General features: G+C 35.1%; 1 protein-coding gene across 1 annotated transcript in view; it reads right to left on the reverse strand.

Moving 5' to 3' along the window:
• Positions 1-10,226: 10,226 nt before the first annotated feature.
• ngfrb (nerve growth factor receptor b) overlaps positions 10,227-16,301 on the reverse strand; it is a 40,238-nt gene continuing 34,163 nt past the window's right edge. The window contains exon 6 of the mRNA XM_032574691.1: positions 10,227-14,322. Coding sequence (XP_032430582.1) covers positions 13,979-14,322 — 344 coding nt within the window. The 3' untranslated portion in view covers positions 10,227-13,978. The remainder of the gene's footprint in view (positions 14,323-16,301) is intronic.

Below are 16,301 nucleotides of genomic sequence, written 5' to 3' on the forward strand. Positions count from 1 at the left end.
GCTCAATATTCTTGATTTTAAAAAAGTATCACCAGAACTTAATAAAAAGTCTATTGGATTATGCAAAAATTTTAATCATGTCTATTTAATCATAAACTGGAGGACTGAAATTTAGTTTTTACACACACTTGTGGGCTTGGTTCTCTTCCAACTCCAACTTCTTTGAAATATCAAAAAATAAATATAGCTCTGGAAAAAAATTAAAACCTCCTGGTTATTCCACCAAATACTGATTTCTGAACTCTTCCTGAATTAAAACATTGTCATTCTTGTTTCTAAATGCATATTAACTTTTTTTCTTTGCATTATTTGAGGTCTGAAAGGGCTTCATCTTCTTCATTATTTTGATTATTTCCCATTTTCTGCAAATAAATGCAAAACTTTTGCTTAGACTGTCGGACACACGTTGTCAGTAGTTCATAGAATAAAAGAGCAATATTCATTTTACTCAAATACATATAAAAAGTAAAATCAGAGAATTTGAAATGATATTTTATTTTATTTATATAATATGTAATGCCCGTTAAAACATTGAAAATCAGTTGTGATTGGGTGTTTAATTAGGAGAATGATCTAAAAAAATATTTGTAAGTCAACACAAAAATAGTTCATCACTCATAAAATTCTCTTTTTTTTATTGCCACCTCATTCATCAGACCTTATTCGTGTAGAAAACCTGTAGGGTGATCTGAAGCAAAACTTTCAGGTAAATTTCTCTCACTCTTTTCTTCTTTATTGTGAAAATGTCTTTATGGATTTACAACCTGTTCAGATTGTACCCTGCCTATTGATCAATGGAGGGCCAACCCACTGCAAGCAGGAGGAATCAAGTATTGACCTTGATGTTTTTCTAAATGATTTGTGAGACAGAAGTAAATTTTCTCTGGTTGTAATGTTTCATGCATGAACCTTATGTAGGACTCCTTTTGCATCCCAGAAGTCTTCTCTGGCTGCCATTATCTCCGCCTTCCCGTTCGACCCCAATCAGTCAGAAAGGTTTTGGCATTGCCTTATTATTTTATTATATGGATCTGACTTAATGTTTAGTATAATGAACTGAAGGAGAACAAAAATATTCATGCCCTTTTAAACGCGAGACAGATTGTTGTCATGGTTCTAACAAACCAAGTCTAACTCCTGTGGCTTGTTGTGGCTTGAAGACACAATAACTCAAAATTATTTTCCCCCACTGTTGCCAAGGAGATTGAAAGAACAATAGTGAATGCCTTTACATGTGATACTACAAATTCTCAGACTTAAGAGACTTATAAACACCTATAAATCTGTCCAACTTTGTGTTGCACAATGATCTTACTCAAACAGTTACATTATTATCCCAACATCATTTGCTTTGTTTTTCTTTTACTAAGAAGCGTCTCAACATCAACAGCGTGACAGCTTGCATAGTTCAGAATGACCTGAAGTCTTTGATCTGTAAGCATCTCCTTGTGATTTTGCAGTTAATTACCAAACATTATTTGGTAATTAACTGCAAATTAATGACCAAATAATTAATTTGGTAATACTTTGAGATCTAACAAACTTTTCATAGTTTTGCATTTGTATTTTTCCTGCAGGGGATTGTGTAAATATTGCTTTCCTGCGCATGGAGCTCACCAGCATGCAAGGACCCCATGCTATTGGAGACATCAGTCATATAAGAATATGCATTAAGCTGGATAAAAGCCTTTTAGACACTATCCGCTTAAAAACACTGTTGTTGTGTAATGAGTTGCTTGTTTTTCAGCCACCTTTGCCCTTGTCAATGCTGCTGGTTTGGTCTGACATTTTGTACCTACAGAAAAGATCAAAGCATGCCTTGCACTCTTGTCTCAAGAGATTCCCAATCCAGTTTTGGAAACTCACAAACAGACAAGCTGCGACACATTCTGCCTCAGGTCAACAATGCAGCGCGTGTTGACCCACTAGGCCCCTGTCTGTCATCACAAAACATGATCAGGCTTGAGTAATACAGTGAAAACTGTCAGATTCATACATACTCATAGGATTTACTGTAAATCTGCATCACAACACAGTTTAGACGAGTTTTAGTTGCATTTATAAGCCAGAAATTATTAGAGTTATAGCTTGACATGGGTTGCATTGTAATATATTGGAACATTGGTACATTTATTTCAATATTTAAATTAAAGAAGTCATAAAAGATGGGGAAAATGCATTGTTATTATTGAAACTGGTACTTTTTTTATTCATATTAAAGTGTATTAACCCTTTATATCCTAAATTTAAATGTCTGCCAGGATACTTTTGCTAATTTTAATTGTACGCAGTTCTTTAAATGTCCTGTGAGTAAATATATTTGCCCATTTATTCATAACAACTGGAACTTTCAATATCAAGCAAGTTATTTTCGCAATTTACCGTCTATTAAAAGATGCTTCTGTATAAGTGACAGTATCTGCTTCCTTTATTCACATTTCCGTCTCAACAGGGAACAATATCATGTGATAACAAACGCAACATCGGATAAAAGAACATCCGAGTGAAGCTCTCTTTCTAGGATCTGCAGATGAACGTGGGAAAGCGCCATGTCCTGCCAGAGAGCGGTATCTTTTTTTAGGAGTACAGTAATTTGCTCCTGTTAGCCTTTTCCGCATCCAGAGTGCAATATTACATCACTCTATTATTTAGAGGCCATGTCAATGTGACATCATGACCATCACTCTATACCTGCATTCACCAGAGAGACAAGTTGCTGCAATCAAAACCGGAGCCCATGTATTATATGAGATGCAGAACATTGGTGCTTGTCCTTGGCTGTTCTGATGACTGATCAGATTTCAGGCAACAGAATATGGAGAACAAAGTTTCAGTTTGCTGATGCCTTTTCTCCTAAAAAACACCTTACAGTTCCTCTGGAAGTATTTTCCTTTAAAAATGAACGGAAATTCTTCAGCAAGAGGTTGACGTCTGACGAGAATTATGTTAAGACGCTTCTGAAACATTTTCATTGAAGCTTTACTTGATTCACAGTCTTTCTGATCTCACTACTCATCACTGTTAAGATTTTGCATTAAATGGTTGCTTTCCCACATAAGCACCACACTGAATCAAAAAGATTATTTTTTATTGTTGATCTTTAAATGAAAATGTAAAGTCAGCTGACCATCTGGTAGAAAAACTGCATAACTGTGTCCTACAAGGTAATGCTAACACCAAACTTATAAGTTTGAAGAGGTTTAATACACGTATCACTGTACAGATAGTGTGAATATCTATTGAAAATATTGACTAAGAAACACAAAAAAGATGTGAAAAGGTTTAAATATTTAGAAAAAGACACAGAATTGAATGAGTGTTGACTTATGCATTGCTTTCAAGAAATTGCGCAACAGAATCCCTTTCTATCCATCTGGTTCTGGTTCTGCAATTTGATATCCAGCTAAGCAAAACTGCCTCATTATTATCGCACAATGTCACAACCCTGAGCCTGTGGTAATATTAATGAATCTCATGCAACGCAGTGTTGAAGCTCTGTATGTCCTGATAAAGATTCACTCACCTCAGCATGCAGAATGCTGGTTTTCTGATAAAGAAGCTCATAATTTGTATCGTTTGTGTAAGATTTAAGGTGGGTTTTTTCCACGTTTGATTATCGCAACCGTCGCCTTCAGAATGAGTAAAATGAATGATGCATGCGGATACTGGTTAATTGGCTCAAACCAAGAGAAAAAACGTTAATCTCAAAGAGAAACTACTCTTTCATTCAGTTAGTATTTACTGAAAAACATAGAGATTAGACACATGTGTCCAATTTATGTTTAGAAATATAACATATTTTTCCCATCTGTGAGCTTTAGATATTTATCTACTTAGCATATTAATAGCAAAAACGAATATTGGCATATATTATTGTTGCCTAAGTCAGAAAATCAAGACAAATTAAAGTGTGAAGATCACAGAGTTGAAAAAATTTGAGTTGGACTATTTTATGACATATATTTTAATATCAATGTCGTTAATGTTTCATAATTTCACTAGGTTTTTTTGAAGTGATTTAATTTAAAAATCAAAAATACATTATCTTATTTACATAATGATAGAATTATGATGGTCCCAATATTTTTTTCTCCCAGTTTAGTCTCTGGAAATAATAAAAAATATATACATATTATTGGTGTTTTTTTTTTTAAAAACAGAGACCAAAACCTTAAGAACAATTGCTTCACATCATGGTGTAACAGAAGGAATCAAATTCAGAATCTTAGAGGGGATCTGTCTAATAAATCTAATAATGTATATATTTTTTTACTTAACGCGTTTCATTGACAACATGCAAAATCACTGCTTTGTAAACATCTGCAGTGTTTTTAACTCCCTGCTCTTTGTAATGTAAAGCTGACACAAAGTATCTGTTTCACTCCAGCAGGTTTCATCTTCAGGTTCACAAAAGCTTTGGAGGGAACTTTCCTGTCTGGGTGAGTGAACTACGAACCTTTTCTTTGTTATGACATGCAGATCCCTTTAGTTCAACGACTCACTTGTCAGGATTATGTAACAAAAGAATAAAAAAGGTGGAAAGTCTATTATTTCCTGGTAAAGTCACAAGAGACAAAAAGTAGAAACTCTGAACAAGACATTTGTTTTACATGAAACGCATTTAATATGTTTATGTCTCAGTATTTCCTTCTGAATAGTAAGAGCATCATCATCACCACCACTCCTCATTGGGTCAACAAGTTAATAGAGTCAATAACGAGTCAAGCAGCACTGCGGCTAGACATTCAGCTTTTGACCATTTAAAATCTGCTTTACAGAAAAGTCCAAAAGTAGGACATTTTTTCATGACTAATTTGAGTAAAAATCTAGAAAATACAGAACCTCATTTAGATTGAGATTTGTTGTAATTTGATTTATTGTCAGGGCTTGAAAACTATTTGTTTCTTTTTATATTTTTATACAGCGCATGCAAATATTTGTTTTTATCTGTATTTAATCTGCAAACAGGGTGTGAAAGGAAGGGCTTTAAGGCAGACTTAAAGTAAAGTCTGGCTTCAGAGACATCCTCTGAAAACCTTTGATGCATTTTGAAATTAACACAAACGTAACAGAGGCTCTTGTGCAAATGATCAAATTAAACGAGCCTTTATGTTGCAAAGTAGCTAAAACTTTACGATAAACAAACTTTGAAAAGTTTTTTGTAGACTTTTGTGTCTCCTAAGCAGAGGTGGGTAGAGTACCCTAATATTGGGCAATCTTAACTAAGATTAGCAGTACTTTAACATATTTTTACTCAAGTAAAATTAAAATTACTCCAGTGAGAGTGAAAATTATGTTGTAAAAAGTCTACTCAACTCCTGATCAAATTATCAATAGTTTAAATTGTAAAAATTACTTCATCAGATGGACAAAAATAGAAAGTTAGGTGGATTTATTTTTGTATATTAAGGATGAATAATGACAATAATATCAGTAACAAAAGAAAGACAAAAATCAGGCAAAAATAAAATTCTTCCAAATCAGGTTTTCAATAAGAAAACGTCCGAAACTTTAACACAAACTGCAGGTGTGTGTCTGTGTCTGGGGAATTTTGGGTTCAAGCATGTTTGTTTTTCATTTAGTGGGTAGAGAATCCAGAAATTTCACTCAAATTAGAGCAGAGATACTTCATAATAAAATTACTGAAGTAAAAGCAAAAAGTAAAGCATAGTAAAAAAATAGTCCTACAAGTAAACTTTTTCCCAAAGTTACTCAAATAAATGTAAATGAGTAAATGGAACAAGTTACTTCTCTACTCTACTCCTAAGCAATTCATTTCTAGACAAAGATTACGTTTAGAGTGTTAAGTTAGATGTTTTTGAAGCACATAATAATAATAATAATAATAATAGATTAATTTTATGCATGTTTCAAGCAACACCAACATAACTTTTGTTCCCGTGTTTCCAAAACAGACATTTACGTCAGAATCTGGTTTCCAAACATTAAGAATGAGCTTTTATGTAATTTAGGAACACTTTATTATATTAATTAATCAAGTTAGCTAAAAAGCAGGATGAAAGTTTGGTACAATACACACAAACAAAAGGTAGGAGAGGCAACCCTGTAATGACGTTGTACCGACTCTGGAGAGAAACAAACAGAAGAGAAACGACTGGAGGAATTAAATAATGATAGGATGATGTGGGAGAAGGTGAAAAATGGCTCTATTATGAGCCTAATAGAATTTCCCCTGGTCTCAGAGGGAAGCCGAATGGACTCACCCTCCATCCCACTTCGCCTTTCCATCCACTCATCTGTCCATTTGCTCATACAAGACAGATCATTTCATCAGTCTTCACTTAATTGTGTGGGTCACAGGGAGAGCCTGGCTGTGTGTTTCAGCAAACAGAGGCAGGTGATGGGGAGGATTATGAGCAGAATAATAGAACCGCACTAATTCATTGTTTAGATGGGCAGCTTGTAAGAATATGGGTTAGACTGTCCCCTTTGAGAACTGAGGAAAACACTTACTGTACACCCCAACAGCAAAACTAAAACATTTTCAATTTGTTTGTGTAAATACGTGAATAAGTATACCTATGGTTTATTAATAAAATTCACCAGATGCACCAGGAAAGCTAGTTTCAAGAATCTATCCTAATAATAAATCAACACTAAAACTACATTTAGAACCACAGACGGAAAAGTGCACAAACGTTTAACAGATTGATAAAATCTTTATGAAATACAATTAATCTGCATTGATTTAGATTGTTTGAAACTGTTCAATGTGAAAGCAAACAGCACCAACTGAAAATGGTCCAAATGTTGCTAAATTGGTCCCAATTTGAAACGAGTTTACTGGACTATCAGGTGTGAAAACAACCTGCAGTGGCATTGAGAAGTTGTCTTATTAAATCTAAATTAAATTAAGTTTCATTTATATAGCACATTTCAGCAGTAAGGCAGTTCAGATTGCTTTACGTCATAAAAACACAAAATAAAAGTTGAAACATTTCATTTTTCCAAGTGCCGCCATCACACATCAAAATGTTGGTTAGAGTTTCATTTATTATGGTATAAAAGCAACTCTAAATAGGTGGGTTTTAGTCTAGATTTACAGTTTTCTGGTGCATAGAACCTGAATACTGCTCCTCCATGTTTGGTTCTGGTTCTGGTTCTGCTCTGCATCACCAGAACCAGAACACCTGAGAGCTCTGGAAGGTTGATACAACACCTGCAGATCTTTAATGTATTGTGGTCCTAAGCCATTCAGTGATTTATAAACAAACAACAGTATTTTAAAGTCTATTCCCTGAGATACAGGGAGCCAGTGGAAGGACTTTAGAACTGGGGTGATGTGCTCTATGTAACTGGTTTTAGTCAGAACTCCAGCAGCAGCGTTCTGGATCAGCTGCAGTGTCTATGTGGCTCTGGAGGTTCAGGTCAGAGTCCATCACTGCGCCCAGGTTTCGGGCCTGATCGCTGGTTTTTAGTTGTAATAACTGAAGCTCTATGTTGACTCTAGATCTATAACTCTAGATCGTTCCTCTTTAGGTCCAAAGATAATAACTTCAGTTTTGTTTCTGTTCAGCTGGAGAACATTTTGGCACATCCACACATTTATCTGTTCTAAGCATCTGTTCAGTGATTGGATGAGTTCAGAGTCACCTGGTGACATTATGATGCAGAGCTGTGTATCATCTGCATAGTTATGGTAGCTAATCTTATTTCCTGTTACAACCTGGGCTAGTGGGAGCATATAGATGGAAAGCACTTTGAACTACCTTGTTGCTGAATGTGCTGTACAAATAAACTTCACTGACAACATTCGTACTCACAACTTTATTGTGTTTGCTTGAAAAACAGCACATTCTCGTCTGTAACATTATACCTTCATTTCTTTTAACGTACCTGTAATCTCACAAACCAAAAGTCCCATTCTTTTGATTCATAGCAGAAACTTAAACTGTCGACGCAGTTTGTCTTAAAGCGAGAGCAACTTTTCTTCCCTGTCTTTAACTCCATATCTAACTGGTCACCTCACCTCAGCCTGACTTATCGCCTTTCACCACCGCATGTCACTTCTGCACACATGGATCCGTTCACACGTGTAGCGTTTCCCGCTAACGGCTCACTGGAGGGCAACAGTTAGCTTGGAAATGTGTTTTCCATTTGGGGAAGGGGTAACTTGGAAACTGATATTGGATGCTGGGGTTGTTTTACGACCTGCTTTTGTCATTTCTGATCTGAACAAGCTGAGAGAGATCAAGGTGGAGCGAGGTTGTGGATACAGGTTAGAGACTATTACACCATTTTTATATGGATTAGGAGCTCGTAAAATTGGTTTTAAGTCGATTGTTTGAGACCAGTTTTGACAGCTTGAGCCTTGTGAAGAAATACTGGTGTGTTTCACTTTGCCTCAAATATAAATCTAATTTTATTTGAGAGAAATACCCATGTATTAATTATGTTGGTATAAGACTTGATAATAAATAAGAGATTTGGATGATGTAGCTCAATAAATCAAGGTTCTAATCTGGAAGGTTTTCTGAGAGGATTTCAGATGATTAGTAAAAGAAAATAAGAGGACAGAAAATATTTGTACTTCCTACAAAATACAAAATATTTGTATGTTTTCTTCTCTCCTTTCCTTTTCATGATATGCCCTTACTACTTTCCTTTGTTTTTTGTACATTTCGTTTTTCCCTAAAATGCATCCTTCCTTTATATATATAGAAATATCTGTCATTGATTTATAGTGAGATTTTCTGATTTGTAATTAAATATTTATGCAAATGTTAAATTTTTACATAAATTTGACATTCTCCACACTCTGAAGAAGTCTGAATTTACATAAAAAATGTGTAAAAATGCTTTACAGATCTAATATTCTCTGACTGCATCTACAAAATGCTGCAAGATGAACTTCAGGAATCTAGTTTTATTACTCAACCAGAACTATGACCATAAAAAATACCGTTTTTAAATTTAATCAAATAAATTAAAAATAAAAGATACATTTCACCTCACACAAAATCAATTTCTCAATACATTAAGCTATTTAAACAATTTAGTCATAAAATCAATAAATCATTATGTAGCTTTTGTGAAAATAAGGTTTTACCCTTTTTCTGTTTATTTATTTTTATTAGAGGTATAATATGACGTCTACTGTTATTGTTTTATCCAGTGAAAACACGTTACTCTTCGTAGAAGCTCCATCTGTTCTGCCTTTTCATGCACCATTTATTTTCCGCATCACTCATCAGACACAGGAAGCAGAGCTGACAGTTTATCATAACAGAGCAGGGCTACCGATTACAACATGCAGTGCCATATTTCATGCAGTCGGGCTGATGAAGATGAGGAAGGCACACACTTTTTTTTAATATCTGTTACTCTACTAAACAATTGCTCTTCCTCTGTTTAGTTAGAATTAATCTGAAGGAATATGCCTTTTTGGTGCGGAAGGCAAATCTCTTTCAAATAAAACCTGGTTTAAAAATTAAGGATTTTTGTTTTGTACATATTCATATCCATTTATAAACAATGATGATATTTAAAAACTAAATTTGAATGCAGGTTGAACAGGAGTTCTTGGTTTTGCATTTTTCTGTTTTGATTTCTCTGCAAATTCATATCCAACCAGTTTTCAAGAGATATTTTCTTTTCATATCCAGTAGAAATTCATGATAAAATAATAAATATTCATAGAAAATGAAGGGACCACTGCACTGAATTCCACTGAAAACCTCCTGATTATTCCACCAAATAGTGACTTCTGAGTTAAAACTTTAGTATTGTTGTTTCTAAATGAATATAAACTTGTTTTCTTCGCATAATTTGAGGTCTGCAAGCGCTGCAGCTTTTTTGTTATTTTGACCAAATAAATACAAAATTTTTGCTTGGAATTTCAGACACATGTTGTCATAGAATAAAAGAACAATGTTCATTTTACTCAATCTATACATATAAAGAGTAAAATCAGAAAAACTGACTATTTTAAGTGGTTTTTAAAATTTGTTTCCAGAGCTGTATGTTACAAAAAACATTTATGAATTCAGCTTGACCTTGGAAATCTGAAAAAAAATATTTGTTGTTGCTGGCTAACTATAAGGTAAAAAAGTGTTGCAATCCAAAAATAATTTCTTAATTCACTCAAATCTGATATTTTTGTATATTCACATGATTTTGTTCTCATCTCCTTTAATTATTCACTGTGTGAAGCCTGTAATTTGACACACTCATCTGTATTATGTTGGATCAATAAAGAGCATGAGTGAATTAAAGAGCTTTATTTACTGCTTGTCTATTGAAGAACTTAAAGCAAATTCACATTCAGTATAGGACAGTATATGTGTAAGTATACATGGAACATTCACTGTTTCTGTACAATTCAGTCCTGGTTTACTGTCATTCTCATCACTGTTTTCTATCAGGGTTTGGTTTTTTTACCAAAAACACAGTTTTTCACCCTTACTCTCTCACTCCAACCTATATTTATCAGTCCCTTTTTGCATAATTAGGTTGTAACTTGTGTCTCAAGTGCAATATCATCACATTCACCTTCAACTGTACAGGTAGACCAGCGTCTTAGGCAGAAAAGGCGAGAAAAAAAATCATTTATATTGTTTGACATAATTTAAATAAACCAAGATACATGCACAACACACAGATGATCAGTATGAGGATGAGCAATCCTTTAGACATTATAAGTATCAATAACTAAAATTTCTCTCTCATGTGTTTTTTATGTGATGCTGTAATATTGTAGCTCATCTAGAGGCTTAAACTGAGTTATGCTTTTGCTGGTGCAAATGTTTCAAATACTCTGATCTGGGAATGTTTTGTAATTTATTTGTAATATGTGATATTATGACGTTTTTTTGTGCTACAACTGGTAATAGTGCACATGTATGAATATTACAACACAACCACCAGAACTGAAAACGTATGCAGATGACCTCATCTGGACATAAATGATAAAATACGTTTTATTTTAGGGGAAAGAAGGCTTGCTTTTTCAATTTGGAAATTGAGTAAAGTAGTAAAATTAGCATAAATAGTTCACATCCATGCCTCCCTGCAGTTGCATTAACAAACGTATAATTGCAGATTTTCAGAGTTTAAAAGTGGTGCATGCATCTCCTCTCATAACTTATTCACAATTAAACAAAATTTACTATATGGTACTAATAGGATAGTACAGAAAGGCCTCATGTAGCTTCATTAGGCTTTTTATGAGAAATTGTTGCTCTTTGGTTGTGAAATTTCTTCTTTGTGTGTTTATGTATAAAATATTGTAAACCACACCTACTAAGGTGTATTTGCTAAAACACCTGATAACTTTCAGACTTAATGCTTCTTTTTTATTATCTAAATCTAACTTTGATTTTTGTCTTCTTAATTTTAATTTACTTGATGGTCTATAATTATAAATGAAGTCAATTTCCTTTTGCTATTTACGTAGATAAACAAGGACAGCGCTGACAGTAAGAACGTAAGGCCTATTTACATTTACACTATACATAGTGTTGCCTCCAATGCTTCAACAAAACTACAAAGAAAAGATCAAGACAAATTATTTACAAGTAAAAAATAAGTAGAATTACACTTACAAATTCCTTAAAACAATAAATGTACAACACCAACATACACCTGAAATAGTTCCCAGGCACTTGTGATTCATAAAACATAAATGATTACACATTTAAGTGCTACAATCAAAAACAGAAATGTAATACCATTTAAAATTGCTTGTTAGGAGTACTAGCAGTAGTAGTAAGAATACCTTCATATAAAGTAATAGACCAGCAATATGCTCAGTGTACAAGTGAATAATAGTAATGTGTGCTTCGAGTTGGAGAGTCGGGTGAGTTAACTCTACGTTTGTGTCCATGAGATGAAGAAAATATTTTCTTAAATTCAAATAAAAAGACAAAACAAGGGGGAAAAAAAATCAACATGCTTACTTCTGAACAAGTTGTTTAACATATAGGCCTGGGTTTCTCCTTTGCATTGATTGAAGTAATCTGAGACTTCTCCGTTTCTCTCATGCATCCTGTGGCTTTTGTCTCAGCTGGCCTGCCTTTTATCCGCCGTTCGTTGTTCCAAACAAAGAAGAAGTGAAACTCCCCTCTCCTTTTTTTTCTTCCTTTTCTGCTGACCAGTTTCTGTGTCTAACTAGTCAGCTTTAAGGATCGTCAGTTGCGAGAATAAGGGCATCTTTTGTCACGTCGGAGCGTGTTTATTCAGTTGCTGAGCGTTTGAGATTTGACTTAACGTCCCTGAGAATTCTATTCTAGATTCTACATTTTTGGGGTTTATTTGGCGGAGGGAGAACTGTTTCTGATGGTTTGAAATGAGCTAAAAGAGAGACTGTCTTGGCTGCTGCACCTCTTAAGTGTGTACTGAGTTATTAACGGATCATATCAAAACAGAGGAAAATGCTAAAGTCATGGTGCGTTCACACCAAACGTGTTTTGAGCATCAGGTGGGTCTGGTTTACATTCAAAGTCTACGTGGAGGTGCGTGAAGGTCCCTTCGCGGCGCGTTTCATGCATCTAATGCAGCGCGATTGGAACCGTTTGACGCATCCGACGCGTCCAACAAATAGGCCAGCAACAGAAAAAAACGGGTAGAGCGAATTTGATGCGTCCTCAACGCTCCTCAACATAGACTTTGAATGTAAAACAGACGCGTGAAAATGCGTGGTTTGGAGCAAAATGTCAAACCAGAGGAAGTTGTAAATATATTGTAGACTGCAGCTGTATGTCTTGAGTCAGCTATGTGTTCATAAAAAACAGAGCAATAAGTTAGTCAGCATTATTTCCTGCCTGTTACCAACAAAAGCAACCAAAGACTTTAGAGATCATTGAACAAATTGCCACAAATATGAACAATAAACAGTATATGGTCCCTCGGTTGAGTGCGCCATGCCATATAAGTGGCAGAATATAATGTTTTTCTCGTTTTATCATCATTAATTTTGAATGCAAATGTGTGTTTGTTGAGCACAGTACATGCATGCAGGGCTACAGACTGTAGGTGTGTATGTATGTCAACTACATCTACATTTGTATCTACTTGTTTGTCATGTAAATATAGTACATAGGATTTTTACAGAGTTTCTACCATTTTCAGGGTAAGGATGAGAAACTGTGATACTGGAATGATGTTTGAGCGGTTAAAAGCAAGCCAAGGCCTACATACCAACAGGCTGCACTTTTTACAGCGCCTCAGGGAGAATTAATAAAACAAGAGTCAGCAGAAGTAGATGGAGTGACGTGGAGATAACATCCTCATGCACTGCTGCTTTGAGCTTTTATCTAATACTAATAATAATAAGGGAGCGAGGAAGCAGGTTCACTTGAAATGAGTTCATTAGAACCTCCTCAGGCTGACGATCCAGATACTTCTTCATACAGTAGAAGAAACAGCCACAGTAGTTACAGACGCAAGCCACTTGTCAAGTTAAATTTAAAAAGTCTGACAGGGCGTGTAAATAATGTCACTGAACAGGTTGGGCCTGAAAAACACTTCAGCTTCTTTAGTAACATAGACGTAAAAAGAAAGACACAATGTAATAAGTGGAAGGCCCACAGAAAATACGAAGATAAAAAAGAATGGAGCAGAAAGAAACTAAGAGGAAGTTATCCACAAAAGTTTGTGTTCATAGCAGACAAGTGCTCCACGGCGAGTTCAGTCAGAGGATTTTAAACCTGTTGTCCCCATAATTTAAAGTATAATGTGTCTTTCCTATTTTTAAATTGCTTTAGTTTTCCATTGTCTGCCAATTTAAATAATTTGGAAAACCTAACTTTGCTTTTTTTTTGCTAATTTATTTCAGATTCAGAATGATTTATAACGTGATTAATGGGTTTCTAGGGTCATCTCTCTGACTTGCATTATAAAGATATAGTGTCAAGCAGCTGCAGCAGGAATTATGTGGAATAATCTAAGATGCTGTATTTGGAATATTTGAATGTTAAGGTCCAGGTGTTAAGTTGTTTCGGACAGGAACGGAGAGACGCTACACCACAGAGGTAGCAGTGGGCTTTGTGCCGCTAGGGCTGAGTACCAGACTTTGCGCGATGTCGTCACGGTTGATCTTGCGGAGCGCTGTGCACAAAGCGTCGACGCTTGCACAGTCCTTCCTCGCCCAGTCGGACAGCAGCGCTCGGACGGGATGCTCCTCCTGCTGGAAGGTCGCAATTCGCTCTTCCTCATATCCGAGGAGGCCTGCCAGGTTGCACCAGTCGCTGTCCTGCATGTGGTCGCAGTTTTTCCCTTCGCTGCCCTGGAAAAGCAGCTTCTCCACTTTCTCTCTGGTATGGAGAGGAAGGAGCAGACATGGTTCTTCGTCGATGGTCACAACTGCAAGGAGAAATTAGGAACGATTTATTTTATTTTGAATTATTTACTTGCAAAAATTGATGGGAATTTTTTATCCAAATTCTGTCGGCTGCGAGAAGCAGTCTTGGCAAGAAGCAATAGTTCCTTAAATGGACGTTACGATGTAATGACCATGCAAGACATCTAAAGGAGTCGCCTTGTTTGTTCATAAAAGCAGAAAAAAAAGTGTAACTTCTTATTTTGTGTTTAAATTGGTCTTTGTGCACTGATTGTGGATGTTTCCTTCAACTTAAAATACAGGAAATGCTGTTTAAATACTCAGTTGGTTTCGTTTCCTTTAAGGTTTTATGGGCAACAGATGCTTTGAAATCCATAAATTGTCTTGAGCTGGTTTGTCAGGACTTTACAGAAAACCAGCAGCAGCAGCAGCAGCAACATGCACTGCCCTGAAAACAAACACTGTCAGTTTTCTAGTCCTGCTCTGCTGATTTGCTAGAGTAAGTCTCAAAGGTCATTGTTAACATGGAGTTAGTGAAAGCTTCCTCTGGAGGAACAGTTCAGAAAAAAAACTAAACTAAAAGAATCCAAACAAAAATACTAATTTTTTCAAAATAAAACATATGCAACGCAATTACTACACTGTAAAACATTTGAAGGTGGTTTAACTTTAAATCACCCTGCTGTCTTGAAAATGCAATTTAAGTCATGTTTTGGTTTTAACTCAGAAATTAAAGTTCATGAAGTTGATTTAACAACAAGAGACAAGTTGTCTAAACATTGTTTTTTTAAGTTAATTAATTTTGAATTCTGAGTTTAACTTAATGCTGCAATTTAAACCAAATTATTATTTCACAAGAAAAAAACCTGCCCTCACCTGGTTAAAGAGAAAGCACATTTTGCTATTATTTTCACTCACAATATCAAGTTAAAATAACTACTTATTTTATTTTAATAATTTAAATTCTAGTCTCAAATTGCATAAAGAAAATTTCGGTGCTGATTTAAAATCACAATGATTTCAGCTCAAAAACATTTAGTGTGAGCAGGACGTTAGTCTCAAAATAAACATTTGCATTAATAAAACAGTCAGATCAATGTAACGCACTTCCATCTCACCATACGAAAACATGCCGCTAAGCATTCTGGGAAATGGTTCCCACTCTTTTTCTTCTTTCAGTTTTTTTAAGTGCTAACCTAAAATGACTAGTTTATTCAGCTCTTGGAGGTTTGACAAAATTAATAACCTGGTTACCAAATTGCATTGTTGTTGCTCTCCTGAAGTGTATATAAAGAGTGACAGCAAGTTATGTCACTTCCTGTTTCCTCTCCTGTCAGACAGAAATGCCTGTTTGAAAAGGTTTTGATCTTTGAAACCTTACTGCACACAATCAGTGATAAGTTCCTTGTGTTCAGTAAATGGTAAAACCTCTTATTGATCTAACAATCTTACCACATCATCTCTCAAACTCTCTGTTTGCTGCCAGTTAAAGCTAAATCTGTTAGCTCAGCGCTACACCAACCGCACCAGCTGCCCACCAGAACACAAGCTTTGGACCCATTTGCATAGTTAAAACCGAGGTTTGTACTGTTTAATGATTTTGTGTTTTACGTAATAAGTTGAAAAAAAATTGATACAGTATATTTATTGTTGTGGGTTTTGGTAATTTTAAGCTGTAGTGTATTACAACCAAACATAGGTCAGATTTTTTTTGGCTGATTTCATTTTTCTGTGAAACTTTTTCTTTTTGGTTGAGCTAAAAACTGAAAGGCCTTCTATTTAATTTGTTTTTCGTTTGCAGATTTGTTTGCATAACTAAATGTTTTGTGTTTATTTGTTTTGCTCCTGATTTGAATACTATTATTTCCCCCCTTTAATCCTTGTCTCTGTGGTCAATGGCATCTTTTTTTGTATGGGGCTCTTTCTGAACCTGGATTGTGAAATTAAACTATCCAGTATATTGGGTTTATCTTACACAAACTCACACATTTAGGTTCAAAAT

This window comes from Xiphophorus hellerii, chromosome 10, assembly GCF_003331165.1.
Source record: "Xiphophorus hellerii strain 12219 chromosome 10, Xiphophorus_hellerii-4.1, whole genome shotgun sequence".
NCBI classification, from domain to species: Eukaryota; Metazoa; Chordata; class Actinopteri; order Cyprinodontiformes; family Poeciliidae; genus Xiphophorus; species Xiphophorus hellerii.